Raw genomic sequence first — 13,792 nt, forward strand, 5'->3', positions numbered from 1 at the left:
CAGTGGGCGGTGACAATCCTTACCCTCAAGCTTTGCCTGCCAATGATCTTTCAGACCCACTAGCATCTCTCTCCCCTACAATTATTTCTGTATGGCCTTGCAGGATGTTTTAATTCCTAATAAAACTTTGAGAGTTAATGGGTAAAGACAGTCAACATGACTTACTTTATTTGGATTAAAAAATACTGCATTTAATGTAGAAAGTTATGTTATGGATAGTTTGTAGGATTTCCATATAAACAAATACATATCCCCCACTTAAAAAACAGCACAAGTGACTTACACTTCAGTAGCTTGATGTAAGCCCTTTTGGTAGTAATAAGGACAAAACCAATGGAGTTTTGGAAGGAGCAAGGTCTATAACAGTAGACAGTTTCATTCATCACAAAATGGATTTAAGTGGTTAAATATATGGGCTAAATTCATGGACACCTGAATTACAACAGCTCTCCCTGCATACACCACCATGACTTATGAGAAAAGGCAAGAGGTGCACTGGCTAGAAGATTTGGAGGAGGGCAATTGGCCCTACCCTGCTGCAACCAACAGAACACTTAATGATGGGGGGGAAGAACTGAATCCACAGATATTTAGACTTGATTGCTATTGTCTAATGACAGTACCTTAGTCTTGACATACAGTGACATTCAGATAGTCAGAATTCTAAAAATCCAAACATTATGAAGTGAAATAGTAGCCAGAGTTACACAGATGGATAAGGAACAATTGCTGTTTAACCATTTGATGGCAGCTACTTCATTAAGCTGAGAAGACTGAAGAGCCAGGGCAGGTGCATTTGAGATTTTGCTGAAGGAGGGTGCATAGCACATCAAAGGATCAGGGCTTTAGTGGAAGCATATATACATCAATGAACACTGAAGTGAGGAGCATCTTCTCAAGAAAGCCCCCAAACTAAAATGGTACAAATTAATTCAGGGGAGCTTTGAAGAAGTTTATTTAATCGTTAACTCTAGTTAGTGCTAGTACTTCCATTTCATGATGCTAGTGCAGTTGAGATTAATAAGTGCACTGCAGGGGGGGAAGAGAAACCTAGATGTGTGTCCTTCAAATGTAATACATTATACAGTTACCCATTTAATTTTACTTCCTTTCATATCCTCACCTTTTGAGTTGAGGGATATCTATTTCCTGTTCTCATTTACTTGCTTTATAGATTATAAATCTCATTTCAGTTGGCTTCACCACTAGCATGTGAGTAGGTTTGCAGTTGTTAGAACACAGTACATAAGGTCCCATCCTCATCTAGTTTATTAAACCCAATGTACTCAGCATTCATCTCTTAAAAGATGGAGACAATAAATGAGCACGTCTCTCCTGATTTATGAACAAGTACAAGAAGAATGTTTAGGGAGGGATTCCTCCTCTGCTGGTTTCCAAGAGAAGAGCCTGCTTAGCATCACACCAGCCCCCAAGAAACTAGTCACTGTATGGCTTCTTAGACTGTCTTCTTTCTGCTCCTGTTTCCTTCATACTGTATAAGGGTTCCACAAGCTTGTTATGAACAAGCATTAAACCTGATGTAGGGGGAAAAGGAAAGGTTGAGTATAGGTAGTTAAGTGCAATAAATGGAGGACTTGCTTTTAGTTATAGCCACTAATATCCTTATGTTTCCCTCTTCCCACACAACCCTCAAAAGTATTTTTCACCCCAGCGCTGTAAGCTTGATATTGGAGTGTCAGTATAATTAATTAAAAAAACACCTTAGTCATTTACCACTACTACAGACTAATAGAATTTTTTAAATCTAGTTTACATTCTGTTATGTACAGAAAGAGGGACATACTTCACTCAGCTTGGAGAATTAAGCTAGCCTCACTCACTTTCATTTCTTCTAAGCAATAGTTTCTAGTTTTGAGTTACTAACTCAACACAGGGTTCATAACATTATAGTGGAATATTTAAATGTTACCCTGAATAGATTTCCAGTCAATGGAGATTTTTTTTTTTTTTTTTTTTAAACTTTAGGGTTGAGAGTTATTTGACAGCACTTCCTTCAAACAATTTTTCTGACAGGAATGATTTGCTAAATTAAATGGTAGCCTTTAAAGCAGAGGTGGGCAAACTACGGCCCGCGGGCCACATCTAACCTGGCCCCTCCCCTGCTATCCCGTCCCCCTGCAGCAATGCCGCCACACAAGCAGCACGGCTGGCTGCGATCTGCTGCTGCTCTGTGAGGCATGGTAAGGGGATTGAGGGGGTTGGATAGGGGGCAGTTAGGAGACAGGGATCAGGGGGTGGTTTGATGGGGTGGAGGTTCTTGGGGGGGGCAGTCAGGGCCCAGCGAGGCAGGGATCTCAGGAGCAGGCAGTCAGGGGACAAGGAGCAGGGGGGTTGGATGGGGCTGGGAGTTCTGAGGGGGGCAGTCAGGGCAAGTGGGAGGGGGCCAGGCTGTTTGGAGAGGCACAGCCTTCCCTACCCAGCCCTCCATATAGTTTTGCAACCCCAATGTGGTCCTCAGGCCAAAAAGTTTGTCCACCCCTGCATTAAACTGAAAAAGTGGCCTGATCTGGCCAAATATTTACCTTTAAAGTATTTCACTGTTTTAACTTTGAGTTCTAGGGTGGCATCTTCATCACACACAAAGACAGTGCTGGGATGCTGCTGAAAGGCAGACACTGTCCACATGTGGTTTACCCCTTCCTCAATGGCTTTGTACAAAGCAAATGCTTTATGGGCTCCTGTGATTAGAATCATAACCTGCATTCAAAAACAAAAAACACAGGAACAACAGTTGGGTGTTCCCTTTAAATGTACATCACAAAACCTAAGTGTTATTTGAAGCAGTAGATGAGTAAATCATCTAAAGAAGAAAATTATTTTAGTCCTCCCCGCAGAGTTTCACTTCATTGACTGGGCACTGTTCACTTTGTATTGTTTTAGGTAGTAAAATTATGGCTTGCCTGGCCATTTTAAAGTTTACCTACCTGTTACTCTAAGCTCTCCCTTTAGTGTTTATGCAATAATAGACTAAAGCAGTTCAGAGGAGGTGATTAATGGTTATGAACTACAGGTGTAAAAATAAATTCAACCACACACCACCTTGTGACTCTCACAATTTGCTGGTACACCTCTGAGTAAGTCAGTGGTTCTCACATTTACCTTGTGAGATTGCCCCCTGGAAACCTCCCTTACCCAGACCCCCAGGCTAAATACAACTGTTCTGCATAGTTACATTAAAAATGGAAGCCACATGACTAACTCATTTTGATGCAATGCATATAACTGTTTGGTCATACCCTTCTCTCCCTGCATGTATGGTTTTGCTTTTATTAGGACCAAATCTCAGCCGTCATGCCACATTTATAAGCCCTTCAATTTGTGTCTAATTTGATCATGGCTAATTTTTATATTTGCAATCAAAGCCCCAGGAAAAAAAGCTATGAGGTAGTTTTGCAGGGTACAAAAGGTAGGTTGTTTAGTTGAGCAAACTACACTTCTGGAAGTTCAGTTATAATGCCTGGGACTGGGCTGCAGAAAGTACCACTGCTTGGAGACTAGACAACCTTTTGATGCTCCATGGAGCATGATATTAAGTCATTGTATTTTAATTCTAACCTCTCTAGCATCCATGACTGTGCCTACTCCAACTGTGAGAGCCATTGTGGGGACTTTGGAGAGGTCGCCATCAAAGAATCTAGCATTAGCCAATATGGTGTCCATAGCCAACGTCTTCACTCTAGTTCTGGACACTAGACTTGAGCCGGGCTCGTTGAAAGCAATATGACCATCTGGACCAATACCTGTGTTGGAGACAGTTTAAGAACTGTGTCACTACCTTAACACATCATAGGAAGCAAAGCCAACATCATTCTTACTGTAAGGATGCTAGAGGCTCCTAAGAATAGCTACAGAATAGGTGAAGCACATTACTTTCATACAAGAACTTGCAGCTTTGCTCAAGATCCTGCTTCCCTTAAAGTGAATGGCAAATTTCCTACTGAATTCAATAAGAGCAAAGACACTGTTCCTTTGCATTTTGAGAGGCAGTAACTTGGATGTTAGCACTCAAACGCATCAGGTTAGAAGATACCACTGTCTCAGAGGGGTTCTAGCTGATTACAGCAGTTACCTGGTAGAACTTGCTAGCGTAAAGGTTACAACACAGTTTTGGTTAGCACACCTTCCCATCCTCCCCCTCCTCCATTTTTACTACTTGATACTTTTCTGAAGAATTCACCTATTGGACTGAAGTTTTCAAATCTAGATCTTAGATGAAATGGCAATTTAAAACAAATCAATGCATTTGAACATCATTAGCGATTTGACTTCTGCGAAAAAAAAAGTTACACTCCTTCTCCCTTCTGGGCAAATATACCTCAAAAATGGCTGAACTTTAAAATTAAGCATGTAAAGAGCGCTCATTAAGGATGTCATCCACTGCCAAGTGGATCAAAACCACTCTGCCATCATCCCCTACCCCTGCAGACTTTGTAGCCAGTCTATGGTTCACATTTTGAGACCCATCTACTTGAGCAGGAGCCACATTCCACTGACCTGGTATGGCCACAAGGCTTGACCAGAGATGGAACAGCTACTAGGACAACCTGAACATCTCATTGAGACAGGAAAAAAACCCCAAAACACACCATAAGCGAGTCACCTATGCATAGCATTTGTCCCCATCAGTGCCACAGAAGGGAATGGATAGAGGTGACATTTGACAGGTGTGCTTACAGTAATTGGAAATGGGATGCAAATGCGGCTTTACTGACTGCAAATCTAATAAGTGGCTTAAACAAAAATGCCCCAAAGTTAGCTAGAATTATGGCAAAAACAAGGTTGTGTTCTCTCCAAGTCTGTTATTCCTTCAGATTTTCACCTCCAACAAAGAGTTCGATTCCACCAGCTGCTTTGATTTTCCCCTCAAAAGCATCACACTCTGCCTGTAGGTCAGCTGCATTTCCATCCAGAATATGGGTGTTTTCTGGAGAGATGTCAATGTGCTTGAAAAAGTTATTCCACATGAAGGAGTGATAACTTTCCAGGTGATCCCTTGGGAGACCTGTTGACCAGGAACATTTATTATTTCTTGTTTATATTACAGTCACACCTGCAGACCCCTTCAGGACACAGGGCCCATTGTGCTGGACATTGTACAAACACAATCCCTGCTTCAAATGCTTACATCCACGGTCCCATTGACTTTCACACCCTGATTTCTATAGCTTTCAGGACTGGTGCCTCAAATGATAAGTGGGGACAAGAGAGAGGGATACAATAACCTATATAAAAACTTTTACATACATTTGCATAGACATCAGGGGTTTTGATTACAAATCAATGCCAGTATCCCCATCTGCCCTTCAAGCTGGGCTTTCTTAACTTCCATGAGTTTAAAAAAATAGTCACAATAGCTCCAGTAAGATCACAGTGTTAGGAAGAGGCAGATTATCCTAGTTATATGGATAAGGTGCATTAATGTTATGGAGCAGGTTCTCCAAAAGAGCAGATATACAGCAGGTCTACTTTTTCTTATCTTTACAACATTCTGCAGAATTATTGTTAGTCCAAGCTTGTTAACACTATGCCAAAACCAGAGAAGCAATTTTAGTCTGATTAACAATCAGGGAATTCTTCCAAGAACTCCCTGATTGTTATAGAATCATCCTTTATAGAACTGTCTAACCCTAACCCGAAACTCTGACTATGATAATTTTTTCTGTGAACAATCTGTCCACTCAAGTCAGGAAGAGAATGCAATAGCATTAGGGCCAAAGAGCAAACTAACACACATATTTAGCACGTATGTTTGGTACCTTGATAACCAGAGGATTTGTTCACTTTTCTCTCTGAACCAGCTCTGAGAAGAGAATATTACATCACAACTTTACAAACAAGGCAATCCTAATCTAACGTAATAGGACCACATATCAGTAAGTCTGAAGTGCAGTCTTGTTGGACTACTGCCTGTCTTTGTTATTAATTACAAACAGGGCTGCAGCATTCCGTCCAAATCAGCCAAGTAGCAGAAGTAGCAGTTTCCCTGATCAGAAGAAAGCTGAGCTAAAATGGGAACTTTAAAGATGTTACATACAATTTGCTAACAGCATCTTCAGTGGGACTTTAGTTATATACTCAGGTACAATATCACTCAGCTTTTCAGAGAGGTATAGCTAATGTGATCTCTCTAATTGGAGGGGAAAATTGCAGCTCGTTAATTTGTATTACACAGTATTCCAAATTCCTCTCTCTCTCCTCCCCATCTAGTTTTGGGATCATTTTACACTGAGTTCTATACAAAGTGATTTTGAATTAACAAATGTCTGATTTCATTTGATTTTACTCACTGGAATAAATAAAGTTTGGAACCAAAAAAGAAAAAAAAAGCTGGACTGTGTCCTTACCACAACATTTCATGAAATCAGATGACTCACCTACATATTCATCCATATTAAAGGTTTTCACAAATTTGAAGGACAAGTCTCCATTCTTGTAATACTCAATCAGCTTTTTGTAACATCCTAAAGGAGTGCTTCCTAAGAGAGATACGGGGAAAAAAATAAAAATAGTTACTGGAATTAGCGTATGACCAGCATTGTTAATTCAAAGTATTTTATGTTACTGAAAGACTGAACTATTTAATTACAAAATATTGGCTCACACATATAGAAAGACATCTCAGCAAATTCAGTTCTGGTGCCAGCTCAAAATCCTACTCAGAGCAGAACCTCACTAATGACTGGGAGACATTGAAAATTACTAAGTATAGCAAATAACACAATCACTATCACATGGTCTCTTTGGGCCTCAGATTCCCTATGTGTAAAATCGAGACAGCATTCATCTACCTTGCAAAGCAGGGGGTTGTGAGACAGGCAATGTCTAAACACAGCTACTTTGAAGATGTTTCGCACTAAATATTATAAAACAAAAATAAAAGCAGCCATATGTACTAAACAGTGGTTTTACCAAGACATCACATAAGTAGCCTGGGTGAGACCAAACTAGCTCTTACATGGTGTGGTGGGAGGGGCAGCCCAGTGGGTTGCACTTCTGATGCTGCCTCCCCGAAAACAAGAATGTGGTTGGATCACAACCCTAACATAAAAAAATAATATGGAAACAAATCTAAATCAACTTTCAGAGTCCAGCTCCTGTTGCTCCAAGATTACAGACTCTTACTACTTGAACTAAAGGGCAATCTCCATGATTAGCCATAAAGGGGCTATGACACACAGTTGAGCAGTTCTGATTCTGTCCAGTTGTAATATTGGAGATTCTCTTTTAATTCACGTAGTAAGGGTCTAATCTTGTAAGTAGATGAATGCTGTCTCTATTTTACACATTGGGGAAGCACACTGTTCTCCAAAGCACCACTGACTATTCCACTTATGCGAAGAGGTATTTTGTCATGCAATGCATCAGCTTCTATATTATTTGGGAGGCATCACTCTATATAACTGATTTACTTTAAAAACAGAGAAAGGTTTCTTAAGCTAAGTAAATTATATAGACTGTTTCTCCCCAAACAACAGAACCGTCCATCTATATGTTGCATAACGAGACACTCCCTTCACATTAGGGGAATATTCTGCCACTTAAATGCTCCAACTGGTGAAACAGTCAGGATACTTTACAGTTGATTAAACAGTAGGTACCATCAGCATCTTAAAGAATCTTCTTTCAAAGCCTACCTGTGGGAAGTCCAAGAGTGAAGTATTTGTCCGGGCCAGGGTTAAACTGGATAATTCGATTCCTAATGTATTTTGCAGCCCACTCACTGGCTTGCGCATAGTTCTCAAGAATGATAAGTTTCATTGTCTCCTGCACATTTAAAATAAAGAAGCTTAAACAAAGGGGTTCACTTTCTACACTGAAATAAATATTGGGAACTCACATCGCTACCCATGTTTCTGTATCTTTACATTCTCTCTCCACCTCTCATTGCAAGAGGTACATATAATATCTGGGTGCATTCGTGAAGCAATAACCAAGTTACTTTGGCCCTGTGAAAGGAACACTGTTAGCCAATAGCAGATACTACCAAGAATTAGCTACTAAGGATTAGATTGCTTCCTAGGCAAGTTATTCCTAAATAGGGGCAGGAAAAGAGCTTGGGTTTACTGAGCATCCAGTTTCTTGAAATGGTGTGGCATTTTGGATCTGGAAGAAATTGGATGTAGATTCCTAAGGATACCCCTCAAATCAGAGGAGGCACAGGGAAATCGGACAGACCCTGTGCCTTCATGCTGACTCTCCTTCCCAGCTGTCTCGGACTCTTGGCAGTATAGCTTGGCAGAGGCCATACTACAAGGGGTTCTCTGCAAGCCAGTGCCCAGAACCTGCCCAAATAGGGTTACCACTTACAAAGGGAAAGAAAGAGGCAAGTTAACGTTGACCAGAGCAGCATTAGCTTACCCTAGTAGTTTGGGTTTTGAGGGGTATACAGCTTCCTCCACAGGACCCTGTCTCTTCCCCACCCCCACTCCAAATCCTATGAACACAGATCAGCCAGTGGGATTGGGGAGGAAGGCAAACAATGCCCTGGAGGCAGCACTCCCTGGCTTCTTTTCAGGCCTGGCTCCACTAGATCCTAATTCCCTCTCCACATGCCAACAGGAGAGGATATGATCCCAAATTAAACAGAAGCTGGCATCTTGGCACCCTGGTGTGGTAAGATACAGGGAATGCAGCTCCCCTTTGAACCCACCCCCAGTCTGAAGACTTGGGGAGCTGTTTGCAAGGTAATCCCTCTTCCCAAGAAAATGAAAGCTAAGCAGAAGGCAACCCACTGCCTGCAGGTGACCTGGCCTAATTTACCTGAGAGTGAAACTAAAGACAGGGTGGGTGTTCCCCGGATCGATCACGGGCATTAGTTAACCCCAGGTAAAGAACAAGGCCTAAGAAAGAGCTGCCACCCCAGAGACTGTTCTGGGAAGGGGTCAGCTTGGACCTACATTCCCTGTGAGAGCTCAGGGCCACCTCACACACCCAGTCCCAGCCTAGGCCCGGAGCGCATGGGGACCTTCCAGTGTCACCCTCTCCACAGGGGCAGCTGGGTGACCGCTCTGCTAGGAAGTGGCCCCACTCCGGGACAGGGGCATTAGCCTCCTTCAGGGGGGCAGAGAGGGAGTGGAAGGCAGCAACGGGCCTTTCAAAGCAGGCACAGGCTGGGCCATCCCCGCTCATCAGGGGCTACCGATAACCCCCTGCCTCAGTCTGGCCAGGCGCTGGGGCCCCTGGGCCGGCGGCTCAGCGAGCACCTGCCCACGGTCGCTCCAAGCGGCTGCGGCTGATCGTGGAGCCTGCACTCCGGCGCCCACGGAGCCGGCAAAACACCCCTACCGCGGCACGGCAGGCGGGAGCGCGACTTTAACACCCTTCCAACAAAGGGACGCCAGCCGCGTCCCGCGGGCGCCATTTTAACCCCAAGGGAGCGGCTGGGACTCGAACTCGTGCCCCTGCGCTCCCCGCGGGGCCCCAGCACAGCCCCCCACAGCAGCCGCAGCGCGCCGCGCCGCGCCGCACCTCGCACTCTAGCGCCTCCTGCTGCTGCCGCCGCAGCCTGCCCGGCGCAGCCCCTCCGCCAGCAGCGCAGGGCTCACTTACCTGTCCCGGCGCGCCAGCCCCCTCTGCGCCCGCCCCCCACTCTCCTTCCCCCCAAGCCGCGGCCCTTCGTCATATGACTGGGGGCGGGTCATGCAGGAGGAGCTGACTCAGCAGCGCGGACTTCAGGCGCCCTCCCCCCGCCGAGCACTTCCCCTGCTCAGGCCGGCCAGATGCGGCTCACGCTGCGCTTCCAAAGCTGAACGCTCCTACCGCGGTCTGGGCTCCCCTGTGAGCTTTGTGCTTGGGCAACACAGTCCTGGTTTGCTTCCATGCAGCTTCTGAAATACCGTATTTATTAACCAGCCAGTAGCTGTGTTTTTAACGCTTCATTTTTAAAGTAGCCAAAACAACAATCTCGGGACAGAATTAATTAGAATTCTTTGGGGGGGGGGTCACCAACATGTGGACCAGCGTGATCCAGAGGCTGCAGTGTATTTGAACGGCTGCAGTGTATTTGAACTTTCACAAATCTTTTGACAAGGTCCCTGACCACAAGCTCTTATGCACAGCAAGCTGGCATGGGATAAGACAAGAGGGGAAGGTCCTCTCATGGATCAGTAACTGATTAAAAAGTAGGGAACCCAGGGTAGGAGAAAATAGGTTTCAGAATGGAGACAGGTAAATAGACGTGTTCCCCAGCGAGCTGTACTGGGACCGGTGCTGTTCAACACACTTATAAATTTATAAGTTGGGGAAAGGGATAAACAGTGAGGTGAGCACTGCTGGGGCTTGGGGTGAAGGAGTAGGGGGCACGGTTCCAGCACCTGTGGTCCCCCCACTTTTAGGGCACTTCTGCTGCTCCTATACAGGGCAAAAAAAAAAATGACAGATGAAATTCAATGTTGAAGACATGCAAAGTAATGCATTTTGGAAAACAATCTCAAGGATACATACAAAATAATGGGGTCTATATTAGGTGTTACCACTCAAGAAAGAGATCTTGGGGTCACTGTGGATAGTTCTCTAAAAACATCTGCTCAATGTCAGCAGCAATCAAGAAAGCTAACAAGGTTAGGAACCATTAGGTCAGTGGTAGATAATAAGACAGTGTTTCCTAGGGTACAGTCTGAACTGATGGATAGCTATATCCTCTCAATTTTTCACCCTAAGGGGCCTTTTTCACTGCTTTGCTGTGAGAGCAACTATGCCTGGTCTGCCTACCCACAGTTTCCAGCATATAAATCAATCCCAGGTATACTGTATGAGTGCTTAGCTATCCACCCATGAATTACACCAGCAGGACAACAACAGCAAACTCCCAGTCCCAGATTCCCCCCAGTAATGTGCATCTTCTTCTACTCAGGACCTTCCTGGACAATTCAAGTTCATACAAAATCTATTAATAGAAAATGATATGCACAAATCTTGTTATCCCAATTAAAGTTCCCAAACAGTTCACTACAAACACTCACTGATTTAGATAAAACAATAAAACAAGTTTATTAACTACAGAAAAATAGATTTTAAGTGATTACAAGGAATAAGGCATAAAAGTCAGAATTGGTTACAAAGAAATAAAAGGTGAAATGCAAGCTAATACCTAATTTAACAAGCTTAGTGAACTTAAAGCAAAAGGATCTTTCTCACCACATGTTCTAGCAGGCATATTGACTGGATCTTTCAGCCAGGATCCCTCCCCAGTTGACTGATGCTTACTTTATCTTCCAAGTATTGTCAGTGCTGTGCGTGACTAGATATGAAGGGAGAGAGAATTTGTGTCCTCTGTTCTCACTTCTTACAGTTATTTTCCACTTTGAAAATCATCAGCTGAGATTCAGGAGACAGAAAGTTTGTTTGGTCAGGAACTTCCAGCTGTTCCATTGCCAATATGTAAATTTCTCACTCACACTCTTCTTCCTGCCAAAGAATGGCCACTTAACCAGGTGATGGTCCATATGATTATGATGACACTGAGCTGAGGTGTTGGCTAGCCTTTTGGCTCTGGGGAACTGGTTTGAAGCTGATTCCCTAGACTTCGAATATGTCTTTTACAGTAGAATTTTATAACTTTACATACAATGTTGCCACACATATTTTATCAGGACAAGAATGATCACTAAATTGTGAGTTTTCAGATGATACCTTAGAAGGCATACTTTATACAACATTTATCATAGTCTTATAAAAAGGGTGAGCATAGTGATACAGATTGTCATGGACAGTAAATGTAATAATGATACTATATAAATCCATGGTACACTCCCACCTTGAATGCTGTGTGCAGTTCTGGTCACATCGTCTCAAAAAAGACATTATAATTGGAAAAAAGGTACAGAGAAGGGCAACAAAAATGATTAAGGGTATAGAACAGCTTCTATATGAAGAGAGATTAAAAAGACTAGGATTATTCATCTTGGAAAAGAGATAACTAAGGGGAATTATGATAGAGGTCTATAAAATCATGAAGGGTGTGGAGATAGTGAATAAGGAAGTGTTATTTACTCCTTCACATAACACAAGAACTAGGAGTTACCCAATGAAATTAATAGGGTGCAGGTTTAAAGCAAATAAAAGGAAGTACTTTTTCACACAACACACAGTCAGCCTGTGGATCTCTTTGCCAGGAATTGTGAAGATAAAACCTATAATTGGATTTAAAAAAGAATTAGATATGTAAGCAGAGTCAGGATGAGCTCTACCCTGACATCTGGTGGTGAATTATGGGGAGTGTGGAAAGGAATTTTAGGTGTTTGCATTGGCACACCCACCTCACCTAGCATAGCCCATAGCAGCCTGGGATGGTTATTTTGACAGCTCTGGGATCCCCAATTTCTTTGTTATTGGGGCAGGAGGAATAAAGTGTTGTTACCCTGATTATGTGAATGAGGAACTATGAGACTGCTTTATGCTAGAGATGTCTCAACATCAATTAAGTAGCACTTGCTAGACAAGGGACATCGGTGCCAAAACTCAGTGAAATGAGAGAGGTTGGGGATTGGTGTGTATGTCTGATGGTATAGGCACCTTTTGAAGGTCTGGAGCACTAATTGCACAGTCTCCTCTCTCCACTGTTGAAGAGTGGAGCTAATTTTGATTCTGTTAGGAGTCCATTTAGAGGCTGCTGAGCTTAATTCATGTTGGGCCAATAGTGCACCAGCGCTGGGGTTCCCCTACTACAAGCTGAAATCACTAAAAGAGCTAACTTTACTGAGCTGAGGTCACTGAATGCTGTGTTAACTAGTGGGGGAGCCAGAAGATCTATTGCTAAGTGGCTGGCAGTGTGGAGCAGTTTGCAGCATGTTGGAGCAGCCCATGGAACAGTGAGTGGAGTGGAGCGGTTTGCGGGGATGGCTGGAGTGGCTCAGCTGGTGGAGTGGAGCTGGTTGTGGTGAAGGCTTCAGCAGAACTCCACGGAGAGGCGGAGAAGTTGGCCCTGGCCCACGTAAGGTGCCCTTTAACACCCTGTGAGTGTCCCCACCCCATTTCCATCCAGGCTCAGGGGGTAAAACTCTGCAGATAAACTTTTGAACTCTGGGGTGGCACTGACCAGAGACTTTCGGGTTGTTGGACTTTGAGGTGATTGGACTTAAGACCCTAAGGGGGAAAGGACATTGCCAAACATACTTGGAGGTGGGTTTTTTTGCTTATGGCTTGTGTTATAATCCTGTTTGTGGTGTTTCTCCAACGTGATGCCGCATTGTTTCCCTTCTTTATTAAAAGGATTTTGCTACACTCAGACTCTGTGCTTGCCCGTGGGGAAGTATTGCCTCCTAGAGGCGCCCAGGGGGGTGGTATGTAATTGTCCCAGGTCACTGGGTGGGGGCTCGAGCCAGTTTTGCATTGTGTTATTGAAACAAACCCCCTGGATACTGAACCCGGCCATTGTTGCTGCCAGCTCAGAGGGGCAGAAGGGTTACAGATACATTCATGGAGGATAAGTCCATCAATGGCTATTAGCCAAGATGGTCAGGGATGCTTCCCCATGCTCTGGGTGTCTCTAAATCCCTGACTGCCAGAGCTGGGACTTGATGTCAGGGAATGGATCACTTGATGATTGCCCTGTTCTATTCTTTCCCTTTAAGCATCTGGCATTGAAGACAGGATATTAGCCTAGATGAACCGTTGGTCTGACCCAATATGGCTGTTCCTATGTTGTCAGAAATGTAAGGATCTCTTGGAAAAGAGCTGATAAAGTACAACATTGTCAATAACCTGGATTCTATCTTAAATCCTGCCGTATTTGGTTATTTCTTAAAGCCCCAGTTCCTAGATTCATATGATT

At 43.7% G+C, this 13,792-nt stretch overlaps 1 protein-coding gene across 2 annotated transcripts; it reads right to left on the reverse strand.

Moving 5' to 3' along the window:
* Positions 1–1,246: 1,246 nt before the first annotated feature.
* On the reverse strand, positions 1,247–9,723 carry GNPDA1 (glucosamine-6-phosphate deaminase 1). Of its 2 annotated transcripts, none has more exons than XM_030571558.1 (7): positions 9,615–9,723; positions 7,656–7,785; positions 6,396–6,497; positions 4,841–5,023; positions 3,577–3,761; positions 2,544–2,718; positions 1,247–1,535 (listed from the first exon to the last, which is right to left on the reverse strand). In XM_030571558.1, the coding sequence occupies exons 1-7, from the start codon at positions 9,660–9,662 to the stop codon at positions 1,438–1,440; spliced, it is 921 nt and encodes a 306-aa protein (XP_030427418.1). In that variant the 5' UTR covers positions 9,663–9,723; the 3' UTR covers positions 1,247–1,437. The 2 variants fall into 2 exon arrangements, with proteins under 2 accessions (XP_030427418.1, XP_030427419.1); XM_030571559.1 differs by having other exon boundaries at positions 9,571–9,658.
* Positions 9,724–13,792: the final 4,069 nt, after the last annotated feature.

Source organism: Gopherus evgoodei, chromosome 8, assembly GCF_007399415.2.
Source record: "Gopherus evgoodei ecotype Sinaloan lineage chromosome 8, rGopEvg1_v1.p, whole genome shotgun sequence".
In the NCBI taxonomy this organism is placed as follows: domain Eukaryota; kingdom Metazoa; phylum Chordata; order Testudines; family Testudinidae; genus Gopherus; species Gopherus evgoodei.